General features: G+C 47.6%; 1 protein-coding gene across 3 annotated transcripts in view; it reads left to right on the top strand.

Annotated features, from left to right (window-relative positions):
• The window catches only part of LOC135915668 (uncharacterized), a 381,759-nt gene that overhangs the window by 238,001 nt on the left and 131,697 nt on the right, over nucleotides 1-12,061 (top strand). For 2 of the 3 annotated variants that reach the window (XM_070521761.1, XM_070521763.1), the window contains one exon: nucleotides 10,327-10,598. In XM_070521761.1, coding sequence (XP_070377862.1) covers nucleotides 10,327-10,598 — 272 coding nt within the window. Of the gene's footprint in view, nucleotides 1-10,326; nucleotides 10,599-12,061 lie in introns of those variants that run through there. The other variant, XM_070521762.1, reaches the window with a different exon arrangement.

The following is a 12,061-nucleotide window of genomic DNA, read 5'->3' as shown; positions in this document are numbered from 1 at the left end:
ACCATGCAAACAGACACAATGGCAACAGACAACAGAAAACCCACCACCGAAGTCTACACACAGACCCCCACACGCCTGCCTGCACACACACAAACTCAAACAGAGACCGAGATCGAATTAAGCCAGGCATACGATAATAAACCGGCCGAACGGAAAAACACCCCACGCAAATCTGCCCGCAAGAAGACAAGTAAATGACAGACACCGCAAATCAATAATTCCTCAATGCCAAGAAGCACCGAATTCCTACAGGCTAGAAAACTTACCAAAAAACATGTGAGCTACACCTCCCATCTGAAAACCTACACAAGCTGCACCGAGAAAAATATAATTCCTAAAGGCCTAACACTCAAGGCTGTACCAGCTCTAGGAACACTCCCACCACACCATCGCGCAAACTGGCAAACAACATTACATAATGCCTCACTTTCACTTTTGAATATCCTCAAAGAACACTGTGAAGAGCAAATCGAAACTTTTAACCACAGACTTAGGAACATAACCCTGACACCAGATGAGAAGAGAGATTTAGAACATTACGGCGAAAAACAATCTAGAAAATTGGTTCAAAAACAAAGGAAAAAAGCAAATTTTAATCAAAAAACAACCTTCCAGCCAAACAGCCACCACACCCAGACAAGAGGGACCTCGAGCTTAGAAGGACCAGACAGTAAGGAAATTTCCACAGAACTAAACCGCTCCAATGTTATAGACATTTCTAAAACATTAAGTCAAAAAGAAATAGCCGTACTCAGCAAGGGCTTAAACTTTTGCCCCACGAACAACACAATAAATGAATTCGAGCTTCACAAGGACCTCTCAGAATTCTCCCGACGAATGCGTATCCGACACTTTTTTGCAGACACACCAGACACCGGGACGACACCACTTAGAGCCCAATCCACTTGGACTCCCGAACCAGAACAAGCCATAGAACTTGACATATACCTTAAAACTATCACTAAAGAAATTATAAGCCAATCCAAGACATCTAAGCGACCTAAAAACATAACTGCGTCGGAGAGTCATATCATTTCAAATCTGAGCTGCCGGAATGACATTGTTATTAAGGAAGCAGATAAGGGTGGAAGTATAGTTATTTGGCCAATAGAAAAATACAAGCACGAGGCTTACAGACAACTAAACAACCCGGAACATTACCGCAAACTAGATAACGATCCGACATTGTCCTATACAGTGACAATTACCAACAGGCTGAAATCACTTTTGGCTGATGAATTGATAACACCATCAGAATACAAATTTCTTAAACCAAGCAACAAAACTGCCGGACGTTTTTACCTCCTTCCGAAAATTCATAAAATTCCATCCGCTGAACTATACACTGCTAGTATCCCAGGCCGTCCGATAGTATCAAACAACAACACCCCGACAGAGAGCATCTCCACATTCCTTAACCACTACCTTGGTAACTTGCCGAAAACACTTCCGTCATTTGTACAAGATACGCCCCACCTGCTGAGAATTATAGAAGACATTAATACTAAAGGCACACTACCCCACAACACAATTCTCGCAACACTAGACGTCACGGCGCTGTACACCAACATTCCAATCCCTGATGGTTTATCTTCGATAAAAGAAACGCTGTCTAAACACAGTGCACAACACTCTACTGAAGTTTACCTGTCTCTCCTTGAATTAGTTCTCACACATAACTACTTCGAATTTGAAGAGAGTTACTACCTACAGATACATGGTACAAGCATGGGTACGCCTTTTGCACCAACCTACGCGAACATATTTATGGGGATTCTAGAAACAGATTTCCTATCGCGCTACACTACCAAGCCCCACACATACCTACGATACATAGACGACATACTCATAATCTGGGGACATGGCCAAGACAGTCTAGATAAATATACATCCTTTCTAAATTCTGTTCACCCAACAATAAAATTCACATCAGAATCCTCAACTGAGCGCATAAACTTTCTGGACACAACAATATACATTGACAATGGTGAACTAAAGACAACGCTGTATAGGAAACCTTTCGACAAACAACAGTACCTAGAATATACCAGCCACCATCCCAGACATTGCAAACAAGGCATCTTTAAAGGCCAAGCCACACGACTACGTCGCATTTGCGTTGAAAACCAAGACTACATAGATAGACTCGATCACCTTAAAGAAACGCTATCAAACAGGAACCACCCAAACAATGACCTTCAAACAGCTTACATCGCTGCAACCAAACTTGATCGAGCCGAGGTCCTCAAGCCCCGCCCGAAGATCACAAGAACAACAACGCCTCTTCTTACTACTAAATTCTCAAACGCACTCCCAAACGTGAATAACATCCTAAGTAAATACTACCCGATTCTCACCAGCAACCAGAAACTTAAGAAGATTTTCCCCGACCCTCCCAGAGTAGCCTACAGACGCAACACTAATTTTAAAGATGTTCTTGTGCACGCCAAACTACAGAAAAAGAAGAAGTTGGGAACCAATCCCTGTGGTCGCCCCAGGTGCTCTACATGCAAACACATTCAATCCACTACTACAGTAAAAAGTACAGCGTCGAATTACACACACAAGGTAACTTCGGCTTTCACCTGCACATCAAGCAATGTAGTCTACTGTCTAGAATGCGCCGCTTGTAGTAAACAATACATAGGTGAGACCGGACAACAAATCAATACAAGACTCAATGGTCACCGCGCGGACACAAAACACAATTTACCCAAAGCAGTAGCCAGCCACTTTAATGAACATGGACATATGTTTGACAAAGCAAGGCTCTATATACTACAAACAAATTTCCGTTCCCCTCGTGAAAGGAAGTACACGGAATCATACCTCATACACAAGTTTAATTGCCTACACCCGACAGGAATTAATTTGGCACGCGGCAACTTAGAATCTTTAAAAGCTGTAACTTAAATCTGAAACTCTCATATCATCAACTAATACACAAAACACATTAGGCCACCAGCCAACTTTAATTCTTAACCTCACCTACTCTTTCATTTCGGAGGAATGCCTACTACTCAATTTAAATGTACTCTTTCAGGATTTTACGTCTACACCAAGTGAACGATCCCCTTCTTCCATGTACACTTGCCCGCGCCCGCTTCTGCACGCGCCACCCTCCTGTTTCCTATACCGATTTCGCCCCCCCCCCCTTCCCCCTGCCCCCCCCTTTTTTTTAGTCTTTTTTTTTTGAAACCCCCTCGACAACACATTCCGAAGTCAATATGCCTTTTTCGGCGCCTCAACCCGCAGTATCGCCTTCTGGATGCCGCCGTAACGACACCTACGTTAAGCGCGTGGGGCAGTGCCCCTTGAAAGACCATGCCGCTACCTTTCAGTCACCCCGCACATTGCACCGCAGACTCCGCGTCGCCACCTTAACTATTTCAAAATTACTCGACCTATTGCTTGACCGGCCGTTCTAATGCCTCAAAAACATGCCGCCAACGACTCCCCAGAATACCTCCTAACCCTTCGCATCCCCAACACGCTCCCAAGCCCCCGTATTTCTTAAAGATTTCATTTTTCTCTTTCTTTTTCTTTCACCCCCCCCCTTTGTTGTGTCTTGGCACGGCCCTGGCTCCCCCTGCTTTTTTTTTTTTTTGCTTTCTCCTTTTTCCCCTCTTTTGTCCGCTTCTATTTCCTTTCTTTCCTCCCCGCGTGCCCACTCTCACACTCTTGTCCCTTCGTCTTGAGAATGAGGCTCACAGACGTCGGACGAGAACGCCTGTTCCCTCTTGTAATCTCTCTCTTTAAAACCAGCCGCCAGCGACAACACCCGCACGTGACGTCACTACACTAACCCTTTAAAACTAACACGCCGAGGATGACGAGGCCGCCTTTGACGAAGATAGGTCCACCTATCGAAACGTTGGCCAGCCTGTCTGAGGCACTTCAACCCTGTTTTAAAAAAGTTTATTCGGCACAATGTATGGCGACTTTCCTTTTCTCTCTACTCTCTCCCCTTTCCCGTACCTTCTAGTCAAAAATAAACGAGTCTTCTTGATGCACTCTAAGAGAACGGATGTCTGTCGTTTTTTCATCAGGTAAAAGTTCTTCGTCTTTTATTCGACCACCGAAGGCACCGTATGCTCTCGCTAAACTCTTGAAGTCACATTTTCTTTTTTTTTAGGCAAATGGGACAGCGAAGATTCTGGGAAGGTCGAGGCTAGAAGCTGCACAGCGGTCTAGTGGTGCACGGCATCTTTGCATTGGGAGGCGAGTGGAAGCAGTCGGCGTACTTTGTCCCCATCGCAGATCTCTCTCAAGAAAGGGTCTGCTCAGCGATACCATGCAGAGCAGACGCCGGAGTAGGCCTCCCTAAATTTCCCACGCACTGGTGTCTGATGCGCAGCGGCAGACGTACGGCCCACTTTCTTTCCCCTGCTAGGCTCCCTATTGGCGGCGAGGGGTTACGGAGTCGCCATCTGTCGGAAGCGCCTCCCTTGCGTAGTACGAGGGATCGCGCGGCGCGCTCCTCATAGGTTTCGCAAACGGCGCTCAATAAGAACACCACGCGGCAGCCCTTCTGGACATTTATGTGGGTACTCTCAAAACGAGGGAAGTTTTTGACTGTCGATATAATAATCCTGGGCAAACTGAAAGCACGTAATCGTTTGCAGATGCTATCTCTTTACCGAATACGTATACAGTGAACGCCACTGCGAGCGGTCACCACGATGGAGTCTGCCGAACCGGCTTCTTGCGTGACAGGTTGGCAAACGCTGAGAGTGAACTATGTGAAATACGTTCTTATAGTGGGCTGTCTGTATAACCAAATGAGGCATAACAGAATGGAGCCTCAATCCAGCGAATTTCGCACGGTTTCGCAGCGACCGACTGCACGACTGCATGCATGTCCGCGCATGTTTTGCTTTCGCTGTGAGCGCGTTTTCGCACCATGCCGTGAGCTTTAGGCCGCAGCATATGAGCATTTGACAGTACACTAGCAGCCATTGTTGCGTGGACGCTATGAGAACTGTTGAAAAATAATTCCGTTATAGAGACTTCGACGCCTAGCTACGGCTACTGTGATGTGCCGTCGCGACGATTCAATCTTTTTTTGTCTTTTAAGTTCTTGGACATTTGAATATTATTTCTCAAGTTGCGTCGCACTGTATGTTTATCGGTCTTCTCAGCGTGCGATGTCCCTCTGCTTGTTTTTCGTAATCCATCTGCATTAATTCATAACACAAACATGACCATATGCCATGCCTTTCTTTAATGTGCGTCTTACCGCTCCCTTTCCGTTCCAGTTAACTTGCCAGTATCTATATTATCAACAAGTTCATAGACCAAACCGTCATGACATTAGCCGGGCAGCGGTTGTGGGCGAGCGTCTCAGTGCGCGTTTTCTGCTACTCACCGAACATCGCGCAGTCCCGGCGCCGTAGCAGAAATGTTCCTCGCGTCTGTGCTTGCTGCATACATGAGTTTAAGCCGATGGCTGTCTGCCGGCTATAAGTTTCGCCAGCCAAGCTTCACGCAGCTCCTTGCGCTGTGGCTACGTGTGAATAAGGCTGACACCGGGCTCCGTTGCGTACGTCCGGCACTGCGGCACCGAGCAGTAGTCTAATGCTGCACGCCTCCAAAGGCAGCCACTACCTATTATAGTACTTTCATATGTTGTCAAGCAGACACCCTAAGCGATAAAGCCTCGCCACTTAACCGGAAACGCGGCGCAAGTCGGACTTTAAAACTTTCGTTTTCAGCTCGCTTCCGAAGCAGCCGACGCGGCCGCTGTGTCCACGTGATCCCTCATGCCAGGTCACGCCGACGGTGGCGCTAACTTTTCCAGTGATTGAGCTCGCCCCCAATTGCGCGCGGATTGTGCCGCACGATCGTCGGTTCCGCTTGTGCCCGGTCGCGATATGCGCAGTTGGCGGTAGAGTCACTGGGAAAAATTTTTTTCCAGTGACTGTAAGTTGGCGGTGACGCGCAGCGCCACCGCTATCCCTCCCCCCCGTCCGGCTTTTCGCAGGACGGAACTGCGCGTTGGCTCTCCGCTTTCCTCTCTCTTGCGCTCAAGGTAGAGCCACTGCTGTCGGCTCCCCTAGCGTCGTTTCATTCGAACTGCGACGGTGTTGTCGGCCTCGGAGTCTACACGGAGCGATGGCGACAGCGACGGCAAAAGTACGCCTAGATTATCCATATAATTGCTATCTCAACCAAAAGGGCGAAGGTCACTGCTGCCTTGTCCATTTTACGGGGGTTCTGTCTCCGCCGTGTACCAAACGGAAGCATGCTGAGGGCGATGTGACAAGTTGTGGTGAATCCCTAACATGCAATAAACTTTGCATTCGGCGACAGGGTGTTGCCGCGGCGCTTATATTTGCGTCATGGTTCTTTGTAGTAGTGTTGCAGGGCTGTGAGTCAGGCGCCTCGTAGATGTGGAGCGCTGCCTATGGGGAACAGGGCGCTGAGGTGGTCGTCACGGTGTTGTCCTTGAAGCGTCACGGTGAGATAAATCAGTCAGCTAGCGTTGTACAGGGTGCGTAGCAGGAGACGAGTACTGCGAGCCCCTGGAACTACGATAGGCAGGCAGAGGGATCCCTTCGGGCGTGGTAATGGCCTCCCGCAGGTTGTCGTAGATGCCAGCTTGCAGTGGAATATTGTATCACCAAGAGCAGGCCACGTGGAAGGTCAGGTGTTGCGTGAAGACTGCAGACACTGATTGCCTACGTTGCTGAGGTAAAAGTGACTTTCTCCTGAAAGGACTACATGACATGGTTGGTCCTATAAAAGTTCTGCAGGCAAGCAACCGCAAGATCGACGAACTCAACGCTTCGAAAGGTTATCGGCTTGCTGCCTTTTACCGAGAGAACTCATATGCTGGTGACGTCGAGTTGGACGGAGTATGTATTTAATGACTGTGGAAGCTGTGGCTATGGTTAAGACTATAAATCGTTTAAAGAATGTGGAAACTATCTTTGGTGAGTTTGTGAACTCGCCAAGTGACAGGTATATAGCTATAAAGTTTTTGATTCAGGTTTAATATGTTTAGAAGGCTTCCACACGTCTAACTGCGTGAACACAACAAAACAGCCGATTCTATATTTCAGTTTGTCTGCTTGCTGATTTTGAGCAATTGAGTTTTTGAGTTTTTTGTACACTTGTCCGTTCGACGTTCACGTGGATTAAATATCTCACTCACTCACTCACTCACTCACTCACTCACTCACTCACTCACTCACTCACTCACTCACTCACTCACTCACTCACTCACTCACTCACTCACTCACTCACTCACTCACTCACTGTCTCACTCACTCACTCACTCACTCACTCACTCACTCACTCACTCACTCACTCACTCACTCACTCACTCACTCACTCACTCACTCACTCACTCACTCACTCACTCACTCACTCCGGGCAACCCGAGGGATTCCATAGCGTACATTCATGGCCTTCCACAGGTGTCTTAGTTGCCAGTGCGTAGTGGAATTTCGAGCACAGAGAACCGGCCAGCTGGAAGCGGGTCTTACGTGAAACCAGCGCAGCTGCTGTTTGTATACGTTGCTCACGTAAGAGCGGCTATCCGGCTAAAATAACTGCATGAGATGGTTGCTCCTATAAAAGCTCTGCAGGCGGCACCTAGGTATCCGCATGAGCGACGAACGCAGCGCTTCGAAAGGCCATCGGCTCGCTTCTGCTCACCGAGAGAACTCGGACGCTGCGGATTGGACATAGCAAGAATTTAATGCACCTCAGAAATTGTGTCTGTGGCGTCCCCGTGCCGTTACGAGCAGTCCCCGCCTCCGCGGTCTTAAGACGCGCGAAGCGGCCGATGGTCAGATTTTCCGCAACATAGGCCTGCTGTGTTACGCCGAACGCACGGTAGCGTTTCATCGAACGGGTGGCAGTGTTTCTTCGAACGCGCTGGAGCGCTGCATCGAACGCGGCGCGAGATTGCGCCACGACAGTGATTGGTGGTCTTGATTGTTTGTTCTGCGCATGTGCGATGTGAGGCGAGAGTTTTCTTGGTTGCTGCGACGCGGCCTGTAGGCCAGACTGAATGAGGACGTTACACAAGTACGTCTCGGCGTTTGTCGCAACAAACTGCAACGCGGATGGGATGCTGCAATATGTATTGAAGATGTGTACTTCGAGTGCTACACCTGGCAAGTTGCCGGAGTTTGACACCGACACTGGGGGCATCGAAGACTTCCTCGATCTACTGCAGTGCTTCATCGCTGCCAAAGACATTACAGGAGAAATTATTGGTGTCCTTGACTGCAATCGGCGAAAAAGTTTACGGAACGCTCAGGAGCTCGCTTCTTCCAAAGACGTCCACCAAGGTGACATTCGAGGACAGCGTTGGCGTACTGAAAAAGCAGTATATTCCCCGAAGTACTGTGGTGAAGAAAAGGTATCGCTTCCAGCGACGAAAACGAGAGAAGCATGAAAGCGTCATGGACTTATCGTGCGTCTCAAGAAATTGGCAGGAACGTGCGCGTTCGGTGCGTTTCTAGAGGAAGCTCTGCGGGACCGGCTAGTCGCCAGTCTTCGAACAGATGCTATACGCTGGCGACTGACGTCTGACGCTGCCATTAGCCACGCCTGATGCAGAACTGACCTAGGAACGCAACTGCATCAACGCCATGGCTATGGAAGGTGTGTCGAAAGACACCCCCGTGTGCAGAAATGCAACTTAAGTCGAAGCACATGCTTGACTTGACTGATGACGCCTAGCGTTAACGTGCCCAAAGACGCTCACTGCGTTTCCTTAGGCGCATTGCCGATAGGTGTCACTCGGATCAAGTCAAGCATGGGATTCAACTTAAGTTGCATTTCTGAATACGGGGGTTAGCAAATGGTCAGGATGAGAATGGAAGTTCTCGCCGCGGGCGTCTCCCACCTTCGCTGACAAAGACCGGCAACAGGACGGTGTCAACAAGCGTTGGCAAGAACGTCAGGAGCAACACATTCGCGAAGTCTGAAATAACGGCGTCGCATGGGACAAACGCGTCGTGTAATCGCTGTGCGGGACATCATGAGCCTGTAAGTTGCCCATTCATTAACATTACTTGTTACAAATGTCGGACAAAAAGGCCACTTGGCTTAGAAGTATAAAACCAATGTAGTTAAGCAGCTGGACTACGCCGTCGCCGGGCATTGTCACTCGCGCTGTGTCACACCGACAAGGCGCTGGGGTGGTGGTTGACGGGATTTTAGCGTCATTGTGCGATGAATAAGCCAGCAGCTGTGGTACAGGCGCGAAAGCTGCCGTTGAACCAGGGTGCATTGCAGGAGGCGAGTCGTACGAGCGTCTCGAACTACGATCTATGAGACAAGTGCATGCAGGCAGAAGGATCCCGTAGCGTGTAGTAATGGTTTTCCGCAGGTTGTCGTAGATGCCAGAGCGCAGTGGAATTTGGGATCACAGAGGGCTGGCCACCTGAAAGGTCAGGTGTTGCGTGAAGACAGCGCAGATGCTGATTGCCTACGTCACTGAGATAGAAGTGGCAATCACCTGAAAGGACTGCATGACATGGTTGCTCCTATGAAAGCAAGATCGACGTACGCAACGCTTCGACAGGTTATGGGGTTACTGCCACTTACCGAGAGAACTCATATGCTGGTGACGTCGAGTTGGACGGAGTAGGTATTTAATGACTGCGGAAGCTGTGGCTCTAAGACTTTAAATTGTTTAAAGAATGTGGAAACTATCTTTGGTGAGTTTGTGAGCTCGCAAAGTGACAGGTATATAGATATAGTTTTTTATTCAGGTTTAATATGTTTAGAAAGCTTCCACACGTCTAACTGCGTGAACACAACAAAACAGCAGATTCTATATTTCACTTTATGTCTGCTTGCTTATTTTGAGCAAGAAAACGCTGCTATTTGACAAGTTGTTCTGTGCGATATATACAAGTTCTCTCGAACGTACGCGTGCATTGTGGATAAGTAGCTAAAAAGACGACAGCGAATACTGATAACGCCTGCGACTGTAGATGGACAGTTAGAACGCTTTCAGTAGTTACCAGCAGTGTTTGTTATTCTTCAGTGAAATCTTGGCTAGAATAAAATTAGGAGTGTGTCTTATATTTATGTTAATGCTGTTAGCAATGCCAGCGCAATAAGTTACAAAATGTTCCGCCTATTCATCTCCGAACCTGATAATGCGCGTTCGGATGCAATGACTTTGTGTCAGGAAAGTGTGTGCTCAAAAACTAGATTTTATTGTTTGAAGTAACTTATAGTTAACGTTTATTATTTGAAAAAGTGCTTCAGGGCGAGACCGGGTAGCCAGTGACGCTTTCGAAAGAGTAAGTCTAGATTTGAGACAACACATTAAATTTACTGTTGCTCCTGCCGCAGCGGGCCAACTCACCGACGTCTACATCGTTACGTCTCGGCTACGAGGGTCCGTGGTGGCCTCAGCGGCCACCCTTTTGGGGTGGCTTACAAGCCCAATCCAACACCAGGCGGAGGCCTACCGGCACTGGGGGGTGGCATTCAGGCACGGGCCGGAGACACCCGGCCAGCTGCTGCAAGTGGTGGATGCTGGCCCGCATCCGGCCTCGGGCCGGATTGTGGCCAGTACTACCTACCAAACGTGGGAGGAGATCACAGCCACCAGCGAAACCACGGTGAGAAATGCTTGTGTTATAGACGATACACACGTTAAAATGCATTTCATTTCATTCCATTTTCTTTCCGTGAAGACTCCCCGAGGGCTTATTACATATGGGGTGCAATCAGCTAAAAAAAAAAACATTAATAATGCCACATGTGTTTATATACAAAATACGTTATTGAAATTTTCAGCGAATTATGATGCACAGGCGATCTCTATTACATGTTGGGCATGGCCGTTCCAATCTTTAGCTGCACGTGGGAACAAGGAAGCTGAAAAAGTAACAATTCGAGCACGCGGACGAAAAACTTGACAGTTGTGGTTGGTGCCGTCTGAAGTGTACGATACTGGCATGGTGTAAGGTGCATGATTAAGTGATAAGCAATAGAACTTGTGGCAAAGTATTAGGGTGGCTATGTGACGGCAAACTGAGAGAGGCGTTAAGGCAGATTTAGTTTTCAGAGCTGGAACACTGACGTCATACGAATAAGAAGAATTTATGAAGCTTGTAGCACGATTTTTGTCTGCTTCTAGGTCGTTTATGAGGCGAACACGATGCTGGTTCCATATGGCGACTGCATTTTCTAGTTTAGGTTGAATGAGTGCCTTGTAAGCAAGCAAGTGTAAGGGATTTAGGGCGAGGCGAAGAAGAGTTTACGAAATGGCAGTGTATTGCTAGCTGATGATATCGTGTTGTTTATGTGTTAATTCTGCGTTATATCATTTAATACTTTTATGCCTAACAATTTGAAAGAAGATACGGATTGTACGATCCCGTTTCCGATATTGTATAGAAAGGCATGAAACTTGTGTCGACGGGTAATGCAAGAAACTTGAACTTGCTAGGGTTAGGCATCTTCAGTCAGTCTTCTCACCATTGTTGGATGTGGCTAATATCCGGTTGGAGGGCTTCTTGATACGCAGTGTTTATTACTCGGCAGTATATAACGCAGTCGTCAACAAACATTCTGATTTGGCAAGATGCGTGCAATGGGAGATCGTTAATAAATATAAGAAGCAAAAGTGGGACGAGAGCGGATCGTTGTGGGACACCTGATGTTAAAGGAAGAGGATTGGAGGACTGGTTATTTGTGATGACTGTTTGAGAGCGGCTTCTTGAGAAGGCTTTGATTCACTGTAGTACGTTAGAGTATAGGTTTAACCGAGAGGGTTGTTTATTGAACGTTGATGTGGAACTTCATCAAATGCCGTATCGTAGACCAGCAAAATAGCGTCAAGGTGAACGTTAGTGTCAAAGTCAGCAAGCAAACAACGTGGCTAGTTGTGTTTCGCATGAATACCTCTTGCGAAACCCGTGCTGGGGCGGATGGAAGAAATTTTTTGGGTTTAAGAAGTCCATAGTGTGAGAGTATATAACATGTTCCATAACATTGAAAGGGACCCTAGTTAAAGATATGGTACGGTAGATAACAGTTGAATTTTTGTCACCTGAGTTGTAAAGCGCAACGACCTTCC

The sequence above is a fragment of the Dermacentor albipictus genome, chromosome 7 (genome assembly GCF_038994185.2).
Source record: "Dermacentor albipictus isolate Rhodes 1998 colony chromosome 7, USDA_Dalb.pri_finalv2, whole genome shotgun sequence".
Taxonomy (NCBI): domain Eukaryota; kingdom Metazoa; phylum Arthropoda; class Arachnida; order Ixodida; family Ixodidae; genus Dermacentor; species Dermacentor albipictus.
Note: the sequence above shows the minus strand (reverse complement) of the source record. Positions and strands in the feature narration are given on the sequence as shown.